Here is a 13658-nt window from a genome sequence, read left to right on the forward strand (position 1 = left end):
AAGGGCCTTGTCATTATTCTGTCATCTTTGATGGCTAGCCAAAGTTTGAGTACTTGGGTGCATGTAATGGAACATTGCCCTACATCAAAGTCATGGCCTTGAGTGATTGACTTTTTCTCGTGCCACTACGCAAAGAAAGCATATCCCCTCCCCCAAAAAAGACTGTAGGTTCAGGAGTAAATTTTAAGCCCATCTGGTCCATAAGGGTCAATCATTTCATCATCTGTAAAACCTTTGAAAAATTTGCTTCGGCTATTTCTTGGTCCAGTCCATTGTGTGTTCAGTGGTTCTCATGTTTCAGCCTTCCCTACATGACCATTTCTCTGAGCACTGAACACCTTGTACTGGATACTCCGGGTAGGTTCCAGCGCTTGAATATGGTGGTAATGGGTTTCTGGTAGTCATGTGTAATTCTTCCCAAGTCTTTTCCAGTTAATTTGTCTTGACATGTTTCTTGCTACCCTATTGACCATTTTCAACAAAGCGATTGTTTGGTGATCGTGACTCAGCAGCTATCATCTTTCAAAACTCACTTTTCCTTTGTTAAACATTCAGGTTTGAGGTTTATTAGCATTTTGGATCGACTGCAAGCACCGTACATGTTCAGCAACAAAAATGATCCTCAGGAATACAGTTTGTGACAGTCACTTTTCTCTAGAGAAGTCTGGATATGTGACTATTTCCAAGTCAACTGGACTTTACATGAATCAAGAAACAAACTTTAACTGTAATAGGAAGATAGATGACAAAATCAAAGTAAGAAGTAAATATCTGGCAATACTGAAATCACAATTGTTAGGTACTTCAGAAGCTCTCGATTAATTTGTGTAAAGGCCGAGTCTGATGTTGAGTGTAGTGACAGTTAAGCCATTAATCGCTCTTAGATTCCTAAAATAGCCCAGTTTGACGTCGACATCTCAATGAACTACAACTCCCATAACTCAGTTTTGGCGGAAAAGCCGAGCCGTTTCCGCACGTGACTTTCTGCAGCCAATAGAGAGTGTCGTTACAGGCGCAATGCGGCTGTCGGGATGTAAGGAGGAATGGCGACGGTCGAGACGTTTTGGAGGCCAGAGAACAAAATAAAAATCTGTCAAAACAAGCTGACCGCAGGTAACATAACGTACACGCTTTGCTGAGAATGTGCAAGTGTACGGCGAGCAGACGCAGCATTCAAGCAGATTTTTGATACATTTGTAAAAGGACGCAGTTAGAAATTAGATGTCATTGGTGGTGAACTTAATAAATCTATCAGTTGTACAGAGGCGGCAGAAGAAAACTTCACGGGGTGGGTGGGCGTATTTCATTCATTTTCATTTGTATTTAATTCTGTGTGTTTAATATAAACATGGTTTGTTCATTTAGATTTTAGCAACTGCCTTAGCATTTGCTTGATATTACTCATAATTTGTAACAAGAATGATATAGAATCAGATTTATTGCTTTTCACATACATTTGATTTGTGTATTTTGTATTATACCAGCAGAAATACCTAGCTGGTTAGAATGCATAATGAAAAAGTAAGAAATAATAATGATTATAATTGCATTCACCAGATTATGTTAGTGAGAGAATGAACAGTTTAAAAAAAATGAAACTACTAGCTACTGGTGTCATTTTTTGAGGGAAGATGGTGGTAATTGTCATCATTCATCTTTCAACATGTTGTTGTACAAATACTTTGCTCATGCAAGTTGAATATCAGAGCCAGTGGTATACAGACATCATCATGCAACAAAGTCCAATTATCTGAACACATTGGGGGCAGAGCCACTTTGACAGCTCGTGTGTTGTCATGGAGCTGAGCTCAGAGCTGCGGTCGGTCAGTCAGCGGCTGATGGTGCAGCTCCTATGGAGGCGTTTCCTTTTGAGCATTTTATCACAAAAATATGTAATAATATGGTTTGTTTAGTGGTTAAATTGCATAAATGGATCGTCTAAGATGTGTGTGCACCAGTATTTGCGCTGAGTGAAATTACTGTGTGTTGTAATTTTTGGATGCATTTTTTTTTAGCAGCTGTTGATGCCTTGATGACGTCACGGCCAGTTACTGGGGAAATAAGTAGGTCATAATGTTTAATGCCCACACCCGTGCAAAATCATGAAGAGAACCACCGTTCAGCCCACAAAAATATGATTTCACAAACACCTGAACTAAGGCTAGCCTGTAAGCTGAGTTTGTTGGCAATTCTTAAGATGGGGGCGTGTTTGGACTTCATTTATCCTGCCCAGATCATGCAGCTTGCCCCCCATGGTCCACCTCTTTACCCGCATATGAGTTGGTCCTTTGGGGGCACAGTCACACATCAAAAATTATTTTCTGAAAATAGAAAGTGGGGCCTATGCTTTGCACATCTTATTTTAGGCCGTGGCTAAAGATACAGAACCGTGTGCGCTGTCGGCTGATTGTCTACAGATACAGAAGGTCTTTCATTGGCAACAATCCCCTTTTCCCGTGCCATAGCTTTTTCTCAGGTTTCTACAGATATGGCCAATTTGTCAACCCAAACTTTAAATTAACCCGAACCTTTATATCACTTGATGGCAACCTGAAATTCATCAACAGTTGACAAAAATTCTTCCACCTACAAAACACATTGGGCCATTTCTTTTTTTCCTGTTTGAATTAACAGCGTTTCTGGCCTTCTGAATTTGGGACCTGTGAAATTCATCTTATATATATTTATTTTATTATAAGACCATTTTAAATGGTACCCTTGTAAGTATAGCCATGTTTTATATGTAATTATTTTCCTTTTGAGGTATTAATCCCTTGTTTTCTGCCCAAGGAGAAGATCAACATGGAAAGTGAAGGAGTGCCGTCCACATCAGGAGTCACCTCAGACGCTGCTGCCTCATCCTCTGCTCGACAGACCTCCACCGCTCAGCCGAGTCTTGCAGCCAAACAGAGAGAGAACAGAAAATCTGCCACCACAACGCCAGCCTTCCTGTCCAACCTGGGAAAACCCACACTGCGAGGCATCCGCCGGTGCCCACAGTGTGGCATCTACAACGGCACCCGTGGCCTTAGTTGCAAGAACAAAGCATGTGGGATTTCCCTCAGAGATGGTTCCTCAGGTTCCAGGAGCCAAAAGGCCGCGGTGGAGGTGGTGAAAGTGATAACTGACAGTGATGAGGGTCAGGCAGGTGGAGGAGGCGGCTCCAGAGGAGGGGCTCAGGTGTTTTCGGTGTGTTACAGAGGCAGAGGAGCCACGGCTACGCAGCTGGGTTTTGTTGAACTCGTTCCCACTGACACCGCGATTGCCACAGGTGATGGAGCCACTTTGCTAACCCGGATCAACCTGGGTCGGTGCTTCATGCCTTTGTGCAGGCAGGGTCAAAGGTCAGAGTCGGCGCCAAGCGCATCCAAACAGGCATGTTCTTCCGACAGCCTGTGCATCCACATCAAGCAGGCCATGGAGTGTCAGAGCCGAGCGGCTCCTCTGACCTTAAAGAGCTCCACGCTGGAGGGTTTGCAGGCCTCCTTTCAAGCCAGAGAGGAGCTGTGGAGGCTGGCGACGGAGTCCCCGGGACCTCTCGTGCAACGAGTCGCTAAAGACACGATGGTGGTGAAGTGCCACACAGACGCGAACCATCCTCTGGGCTTGCTGCATCTAACTGTTGGGGCTGGCGGGCTGGCGGAGGAGTCAAAGAGTGAGAGAAGAGCCAGAGGGGGGCAGCAGAACGCTGTTTTTCACTGTAGCTGCCAAAGTAACAGCAGAAGAGCCAAACCTGGAGTCGACAGCGCCGCTGGACCCGACAGCAGCTCCAACACTCCTCCCATCTCGGTCACGCCAAAATGCTGCCTTCACTTTTACGCCTGTGTGTGTGCCTTTGCCAGTGATGACAAATTGGCGTCAGAATTCACTGCTTTCATCAAATACTCCCCCAGGGGTATAGTCACCGATCCCCATGTTTCACTCAGCTTATTTTGAAGTGTGCTTCTTTCATTGTCTCATTCTTTTTTTTCTTTTGTTTTTTGCCCTGCAGGTGCGCAGCGGAGCGTGGAATGTAGAGTTATTAGTCCCACTGAGAAGTCTGTGCCGCAGCAGCCTGAACTGCACATCCCTCATCAGAAAGGAAAAAGACTTCGTCTGGATGAAACAATTTCTGGTGGTTCAGGTTTGTGCCACATTTTTGTCTCATGTTGTCATCACCCGTTCAGGTTCTTTTATGTCTGTGTGCCTCTTATCCACCGTTCTTTAATTTCCTGACTCAGCCTTCTCAGTGGCTTTTTGGGGTTACCGGTTGATTTGCCGCTAACCCTGTGTCGTGTCGTATCGTGGTGTTTGTCAGCATCGTTGTCTGTTTATTGCAATATCTGAAAAACTGTCTTTTTTTCTAATTTGGCAAAGGTGTAATTTGGGTCATTGACATGGGTCCCGTCTATGAAATGGCGCCCATTTTTGTGCTGAAAATAGCCGTTTTGAGCACTTAAAGGTAATTTCTCAAAAACTGTCTAACTTTTTTCTCATTTGATAAGGGCGTAATATGGATCGTTGACATATTTCAAGTCAAACAAATTACAGTCGTAGTTTTGTTCATTTGGAAATGGTGGCCATTTTAAGTCAAAAATAGCTGTTTTGAGAACTTAAAGCTAATTTTCTCAAAAACTGTCTGATAACGTTTGTTCCTAATTTTTCAAGGGGGTAATATGGCTCAATGACATATTTCACATGAAAAAAATTATAGTCATAGAGTTGTTCATTCGTTTGTAAATAGCGCCCATTTTTGTGCTGAAAATAGCCATTTTGAGCACTTAAAGGTAATTTTCTCAAAAATTGTCTAACTTTTTTCTAATTTGTCAAGGGCATAATATGGATCACTGACATATTTCAAGTCAAACAAATTACAGTCGTAGATTTGTTCATTTGGAAATGGCGGCCATTTTTAAGTCAAATTAGCTGTTCTGAGAACTTAAACTAATTTTCTGAAAAAACTGTTTTTTCTTAATTTTTCAAGAGGGTAATATGGGTCATTGACATATTTCACATCAAAAAATTATAGTCATGGAGTCGTTCGTTTGGAAATGGCAGCCATTTTAAAAGCGCATATTAAACAAATATGTAGGACTGCTTTTTTGCATTTACGCAATATCTCTAAAATCAGAAAGGTCTTGTCTCAGAGTGATGCTGAAAAACTAATTCATGCATTTATTTCCTCTAGGCTGGACTATTGTAATTCATTATTATCAGGTTGTCCTAAAAGTTCCCTAAAAAGCCTTCAGTTAATTCAAAATGCTGCAGCTAGAGTACTGACAGGAACTAGAAGGAGAGAGCATATCTCACCCATATTGGCCTCTCTTCATTGGCTTCCTGTTAATTCTAGAATAGAATTTAAAATTCTTCTTCTTACTTATAAGGTTTTGAATAATCAGGTCCCATCTTATCTTAGGGACCTCGTAGTACCATATCACCCCAATAGAGCGCTTCGCTCTCAGACTGCAGGCTTACTTGTAGTTCCTAGGGTTTGTAAGAGTAGAATGGGAGGCAGAGCCTTCAGCTTTCAGGCTCCTCTCCTGTGGAACCAGCTCCCAATTCAGATCAGGGAGACAGACACCCTCTCTACTTTTAGATTAGGCTTAAACTTTCCTTTTGCTAAAGCTTATAGTTAGGGCTGGATCAGGTGACCCTGAACCATCCCTTAGTTATGCTGCTATAGACTTAGACTGCTGGGGGTTCCCATGATGCATCTGTTTCTTTCTCTTTTTGCTCTGTATGCACCACTCTGCATTTAATCATTAGTGATCGATCTCTGCTCCCCTCCACAGCATGTCTTTTTCCTGGTTCTCTCCCTCAGCCCCAACCAGTCCCAGCAGAAGACTGCCCCTCCCTGAGCCTGGTTCTGCTGGAGGTTTCTTCCTGTTAAAAGGGAGTTTTTCCTTCCCACTGTAGCCAAGTGCTTGCTCACAGGGGGTCGTTTGACCGTTGGGGTTTTACATAATTATTGTATGGCCTTGCCTTACAATATAAAGCACCTTGGGGCAACTGTTTGTTGTGATTTGGCGCTATATAAAAAAAATTGATTGATTGATTGATTTTGTGCTGAAAATAGCCGTTTGAGCACTTAAAGGTAACTTTCTCAAAAACTGTCTGATAACTTTTTTCTAGTTTGTAAAGGGAGTAATATGGGTCATTGACATATTTCACATAAAAAAATTAGTCATAGATTCGTTCATTTGGAAATGGCGGCCATTTTATGCCGAAAATAGCCAATTTGGGTATTTGGACCCAATTTTCTCAAAAACTGTCTGATAACTTTTCTTTTAATTTAACAAGGGCACAGTATTGGTCATTGACATTGTTTCCATCCCAAAATTATTTGCATAGATTTGTTCCTTTGGAAGTGGTGGTCATTTTTATGCCGAAAATGGCCATTTTGCCTTGGGCTTTAATTGAGTTGGTATCCCACAGGGTCCTTGGGACTCTAATTTTCCTGTTGTAGGGTGTCTGAGGAAAGACCTGAAGGCCGCAGGTGCTTCCTGTCTTTACCCTGCATCATTTTCAATTTTCTGCTGTCTAAATCTCTCTGTTAAAGGCGCTAAAGGAATTTCAAAATCTGTTTCTAGTCATTTTATAAATAGTTTTCACTAATGAAAAGGTCAGTCTTATATTTACTTTTGGATTATTAATTAATTAATTAATTTAAAAAATTTTTTTTTATTTTTTTTTTTTTTTTGCATTTTGATTTGTGTCAGAAAGCTTCTCTACATTTGACAAAACATTCCAGGAGCAGACATCCTGATATGTATGTGGGTGGACACCATAAAAAATGTATTGGGCTACGTGATCTTTTCATCTGTGTCTGTCCGTGGCAGGGAACACACAGGTTGTGGATGAGCGCACAGTGACTTTGACCTTCCATCGGTGGCTGGCCAGTGTCACAGAGAGGATCCACCAGACAATGCACTACCAGTTTGATGGTAACGCTGAAGCACATTTATCATGTATGATAAGGCTGGAATGTGGTCTTAATATTAGCTGTCCATGGTGCTGACCGTTAGATTAATACTTTACATTACATTACGGTACATTAATATTTTTTTATGATAACTCTAACTCTAAGCTTTGGTACTTGGAGCTTTAGTACCAAGGGTCTGTGTACTTTTTGTGATTAATTACATATAAAATATGGAAACCTTTCAGGAGTACCAAAAGCTTTGCACATAACTGTGTTGTACTTCATCTGATTAATCTGAATCTCATGAATCTGAGACAGCAAAGATCCAAGTTCCACTGTAGACCAGAAAAAGCTGAATTCACCTCTGAAAACATCTTGTGTCTTTGGTCAATCCTTGGGTACCACTGGAATAACTTTGTGTCAATGGAAACTTACTTAGGGACACTCAGATGAGGAGTATCATCAGCATTGTGACTGAATGTCATCTATGTAGTCCATGTAGGTGTCTCAGTGTTGAGGACCCTAGTGATGGAAATTGTTAAGGAGATGTGCACATTGCTGCCCTTGCTGTGGCAGACAGATAAGGGCTTTATGAGGTGGTGATAGACCTGTTGTCTTCCTGGTGATCGCAATCAGGGACCCACGGTGGCTCATGGTGTGGGGGTGTGGCAAAATCCAACCCCATGCATGCTCCCACACCTGACCTGGCATGTTAGGATTAGGGAAAACGCATCACCTCGACTCGCTATGGATATACATGATCTCCAGAAGAAGAAACTGGTGAGTCAGATTCATAGATGCTACATCAAAGGTGTGTTTCATTTCATTAGGGTTAGTAATTTCTTAAAGAGAATCTCAAATCTGTTGCAGTTCCTGATGAAAAAATGTTGTCATTCTCCCAGTGAAGAAAAATTAAGGTCACATACTTCCAGTCTAGACCACAGCTTCACGTTCTCTGCTGTCTGCAGCCAGATTTTTCCTCAAATTGGGCGTTATCGCAGGTGCCAAATAATGACCCTGTTGTGATGTATCAAAGAAGACAACTGTCATGCCTGTGGGTGGCAAGAAACTGTATTAATCTCTCGTTCATTCATTTTCTGCCACCTGTCTTGGTTCGAGTCTCAATCTCTCTGACAAAAGACTGCATTATCTGCACTAACCCACAGCGCCCTGGGCAAACTTTGATCAATTTATCATTAACAAGTGATGCTTTTCTGCAGAAGGCTTTTACAAAATACAGTTCAGTGGTTTTGACCTTTAACCTTTTGACTCCAAAATCAATTCAAGTCAATTATAGACAATTTTTACTTTTTAAAATGGACTCGAAAACATTTCAGAAAACATCTGGTCATCATGAAGGTGTCGACATTAAGATGAAACTTAAAAGCATGTAGGGGCGACTTTGGTGTACAGTTTCCTCTGCAGCTTTCAAGGCGTTTGTGCTCTTAACTGTCTATAAGTAGCTATAAATCGTTCCTTAGTTTTCATTCATTGTTTTTAGCCTTGGTTTCAAGGCTCCTAAGGTTTTGCAGTCATGGTAGATGCTTTGTGGACATGGAGCTTGGTTGTTTGATTGTATCACTCAGGATAAATCGTGTAGGATGACCAGCTTTTTTGTGTCACATTGATGAAAATGTTGCTTTTGTATTAGGGAAACCAGAAACCTCTGTGTACTACATTCCTCAGGAGTTCTTCAACGCTCTGCAGCATCGCCTTTCACTTGGCTCCAAGAAGAGGAGACTGCCCAACTTCACAACAGGTAGGATGATGGTATTTACTAAATTGTGAAAAAGAAATTTTAAGTTGAGCAGCTCGTGCCACAGTTACTGTATGAAATCAAGCATGCGCTCTGTCTTTTCTTGTCTGGGTGTCAGCGTTTGTGAGAAATGACGGGCTCCCCCTGGGTTCTTTCTCAAAGTACACCTGGCACATCACTAATCCCATGCAAGTCAAACACATCTTTGACACCCCTGAGGTAAACGCTGTCCATCTCTTTTAGGAATCATCTTGTGGAGACTCTTATTTGCTGATGATCACTTGCTATCTGTCAACAGTTGCCCCTGGAGCTCACTCAGAATTTTGTGAAGAATGCTGATGGCTCTTACTCATGTTTCCAATATGGTGAGCCTCTCCCAAGACCAGAATTGCCAGAAGCATACAGAACAGATCGGTCTCAGGTTATAAGTCCGATGGAGCTTCACACTTTCCTCAAAGTTGGTGAGCATCACTTTTCAGTCATGTTCGAAAGCTGGTTCAAGGGGATCATATAAGATGCACAGAATCACTTTGAACAGTTCCAGCCACCAGGCGGAATGTTAACGAGAGACTTTTTCGTGTGTTTTATCTGAGGACCGAGCACGGGCCGATCAGAAGAAGCCAGTCCGTTTGTGATCGAGTGGATCCCAGACGTGCTCCCTGGCTGTCGGGTGGGAGAGCTGAGGATTTGCTTTGAATTTGGACATCAACAAAGGGGACAGCAGGAGCACTTTGATGGACACAACCTGAAAAGTAGTGCAACAGAGAAAGGTGCTCAAAACAAGTCAGAATCCACACCGTCCAAAGCTATACAGGGTTTTGAAATCCTTCGCGTAGTTGTCTAAGTGGCCTTCTGATCTTTTACTTCTCTCTTTATGCAGTAACCTCCTGTAATTAACCGGTTTTACTTTTTGGCTGCCACTGGTTGCCACAGCAAATCTGGTAGAGATGTTGTGCACAGTGTACGAATTTGGACAAACTTGGATTTTTTTTTCTTTTTTTTTTGTTTTTCAAGTGACTGCCATTTCTGCCGCTGTTGGAATGAGGCTTGAAAGCTGATATATCACCTGCATAGCAGCTTCGCAAATGTACTCTACTTGAACCATTTCAGTGTTAGAATTAGTTTCAGGGTTAGAGATTTTTTTTTTCTGAAATGCATAAATGTTTTTGTAAATTTGAATGATACTGCCACTTCTGGACTACAGCTTTGCACACTTCTGGAAGTTTTGTGTTTTGGAAGTTTTGTCCTCTCACGTTTTTAGATGGAATTTCATGTAACTTGGTACAAATTCTTGTTAGTAAGTCCCTTCGGCTGCTCCCTTGTTTGCACTTGGGGTCGCCAACAGCAAATCCAAGGTGGATCTGCATGTTGAATTGGCACAAGTTTTACGCCGGATGCCCTTCCTGACGCAACTCCACATTACATGGAGAAATGTGGCAGGGGTGGGATTTGAACCCGAACCTTCTGAACTGAAACCAAAGCGCATTAACCACTTGCCACCACCCTGCTCGGTACAAATTCTTGTTATAGATTGATAATACACATTTTGGCTCTTGATTAACAAACTTTGACACTGCCAGTTTCATGAGTTGACTCTGAAACCAACTCCTCACATATTTAGGACAGATTTTGTGAAAATTAGTTCAATTCCTTAAAATGTTGTCAGAATGTAGCAAGCACTCGTACCAAAGCAGTATTTTCCAGCGGGAGGAATGTTGTGCTGTCAGAGTGCTCTTGTACTAATTTCATTACTCCTGTCTGGCAGTAAACTGAATGTGTTTGGGCTGTGAACAAAACAAGGCATTTGAAGTTATCTTGGCTTCGGATAATACTGACGGACATTTTTTTTACCATTTTCTAACATTTTTTTGGGTCAGACAGCAAATCAATTAATGGGTTGATTATTTTCTCCGTTAATCGATTATAAAAAAAATTGTTTTTGTTGCAGCCCTGCACAGTAGTTATCCCTGGTTTTGAACAAGATGTTACGACTAATGTCTTGCTAATCAAAGTCTTACTCTGACATGCTGACTGTGGTAGACGGCTAAAATAAAAATACGTTTGTCAGTGTCCAAGCATTCAGTAATATCATTTTGTAATATTAAATGTATGTTGGGGGTTTTATCCGGTCTTTCTTTAGTGACAGTGATCCATACTGCCAACCAGAGGAAAAATGTTTTTAGTTATAAGACATTAAATTTGTTTTTAGAGTGTGGTTAAATTCTCATTCTAAATACATTTATGTAACGCCTGAAGAAATGTTTAAAATTAATATCCAGTCCCTTAAAAGGTGTTTAAAAATAGTTTTTACTTAAGTATTTTCTTGTGTGCCAGGAATGTAAAGTGCAATTAATAAATCCAGTGTTTCCCCCTCGCTTTTTAAAAAATAGCAAACAGCAATGCGCTTTTATAAATCTTAGTAATTTAATTAATGTACTTTCACAGGAAATGTTAAACATAAAATGATTATACTGTAGTCGCGATTGTACGGTCATATAAATGTTACATTATGTGTGATTCCATCAGATAAAAGGTAAAAAGTATTTGTCTAACAGAAGTGTGTGTGTATTATTGATATGTTGTTAATTTATGTCAAGTGATCTGTTTACTGCACAGTGTGGGACTGTGATCTTTAAACATCTGACATAAGACTCTATGTTACACTTACGGTTCTCAAGTGTTCTTTTCTTTAGCAAAGGTTACGCTTAGCAACTTTTATGAATGAAAAGAGAGAAAGCTACGTAAATGGCAAAGATTAAATTTTGTGTGTGTGTGTCGGGGGAGGGCACATGCACATAGACATACATGTACATACAGTTTGGCTAAAAGTGTTCAAATTCAGTTTTCCTCAAATGCACATATTCCAGTTTATCAAAAAAAGTGTAAGTCAGAATGTCCATCTTATTTCTGTGTAGTTACATATTTATAAATTGTTAGAAAATAAATGTCAGTTTTTTATTCATTATGCCAGATTTCCAGTGGGTCACTGTTTGTGCACACAACAAAGACAAATGTCTTTTTTTTTATTTCTGAAGATTCCAGAGACTGATTAAATTAGCTGTAGAAGATTCAGAATGATGAATTCGGGGTTAACTGAGGAATCTTGGGCTGTATTTAAGGGCCCACCTGTAAAACCAGTGTCATCTTGTGTTTAAGAGCAGAAAGAAAAATATGTAGACTTTAGTTCTCTGCAAGTTCCTCCTCAGAGACCATTTCTAAAAGATTCATGGTACCACGAGTAACCGTATAAACTGATGTACAAAAATAGAAAAAGCTTTGGACCTTAAAGACAACATCAGGGAGGTGAGAGGCTCAAATTAACTTTTTGTTATAAAGGTGCGTATATATATGCATATATATATTTAATAAAATCTAAGTTGTGTTCAAAGGTTTGGTCGGGTGAGAGAAAACCTTCAGATTTTAAAGTGAACCTGGGATGGGAAAGGCTGATGTAGACTGACACTACTGACAGAAGAAGAAGAATTCTGTCTCATACAGGCAGGTGGACATCCCATCCCAGTCCACCTATTAACAGCTGGATGGATTGAGATGATTCAGAAGAAGTTTCTTGTACAAGGAGACAGCCTGAAGCACGTACATGGAATCGAATCCTGGCCTCGATATTAATGGTCCAACCGCTGTCCCACAGAGTCACATGCCCTACGTACTGGACAGAACTAGGAGTCTTGGGCAACCTCTACTCACTGACTGAGGGGCTACTTTTTGTGTTTTCATTGATTTCTGAGTTATTCTGAAACCAGAATTGTGTAAAGCATAAACCTTGGACTGGCATATCAGATTTTCTTTTTAAAATGATCCTAAATCAGTCATTTCAGAGACACCTGGACCTCCTGTGCATATGGACAGGCCCCAGGACTCCTGTGCATTTATTTTTTATTTTAAATATGTTAAACATTTTGACCAGGAGGGGGCACCATAGCTCTGCTTTTTCACATCAGTGCAGGTATGTAACTGTCAAACCCAGTAAGTGGAATATGACAAATAAATAAATAATACTCCCTCTTTCTGGACATCATAAAGCAAAACTTAACATTAAATCAGATGAATCATAAATGCATCCAAACTGTGTCCAAATATTCCTGAATTACTGATGATTATGAGTTAATACATAAGAATCACAGTCCAAAAGTGATGTCATCTGCTCACAACAGCAGCTTGTACGCTGGTTATGTGCATCACCAGGCATGCAGGCGTAGAAGAACAGCATCAGCCTGCTGCCTGATTCCGCCCTCAGGACAGACGAGCGTGAGCGCACCCTCTGTTGGTGTCGAGGCCCGGCCTCCTGACCCCACCGAGCCGGGCGTTTAGTTGTTTGCGTCGTCTGTCAGTCACAGATGGGAGATGCATCAGTGGCCTCCTGGAAGGATCAGAGCTCACTGTGACAGGCTGAAAGATGTGTTGCAGCCTGAGACAGTGTGCACCTAAAAGGATACGGAGGGAGGAAGAAAAATGTTGACAAGCCAGAAGAAAAGTTGGATATAATTGATTTAAAAAAAAAAAAAAGGGAGCACATAAATTAAGATATGGAGTCATGTGTTGGGTTGATGGCCTCTTTTTCAGTCTGTTTAACTGTGAATGAAAGCAAAATACAGCTGACAGTGTGAGTCTGTGGATGCAGTGCACACATGGAGCTGTCAGCCAACATGATCTCCACAAAACATCTACTGTACCTTCACTCAGAGGCCTCAGCTCGTCTACTTGCACTTCATTCATAATAATAAGTTAGGAGTGAGAGCAGGTTTCGTCACTTGGAAACGACCCCTGACAGATGTTTGGTTTTATTTCTCACACGTTTCCTCCCATCCTTCAGAATGTGCTATTAATAATGGGTTGGGGGGGGTTGTGTTTTCATCCCCATTCATTTGACTCTATGTAGGATTACCCAAAAACTGCTGAGCTGGTTTTGATGAAACGCTTGGAGGAGTGAGGCAGAAACCAAAGGAGGGATCGGTTAAATTTTGGAGCGGATGTGAATTAATG

General features: G+C 41.1%; 1 protein-coding gene across 1 annotated transcript; it reads left to right on the forward strand.

Annotated features, from left to right (window-relative positions):
• Positions 1 to 908: 908 nt before the first annotated feature.
• Positions 909 to 10031, forward strand: c17h2orf42 (chromosome 17 C2orf42 homolog). Its single transcript, XM_034192843.1, has 8 exons — positions 909 to 1113; positions 2791 to 3895; positions 3992 to 4123; positions 6819 to 6923; positions 8553 to 8660; positions 8776 to 8876; positions 8956 to 9118; positions 9251 to 10031. Exons 2-8 carry the CDS (start codon positions 2803 to 2805, stop codon positions 9499 to 9501), a joined length of 1953 nt encoding a protein of 650 aa, XP_034048734.1. The 5' UTR covers positions 909 to 1113; positions 2791 to 2802; the 3' UTR covers positions 9502 to 10031.
• Positions 10032 to 13658: the final 3627 nt, after the last annotated feature.

This window comes from Thalassophryne amazonica, chromosome 17 (assembly GCF_902500255.1).
Source record: "Thalassophryne amazonica chromosome 17, fThaAma1.1, whole genome shotgun sequence".
NCBI lineage: Eukaryota > Metazoa > Chordata > Actinopteri > Batrachoidiformes > Batrachoididae > Thalassophryne > Thalassophryne amazonica.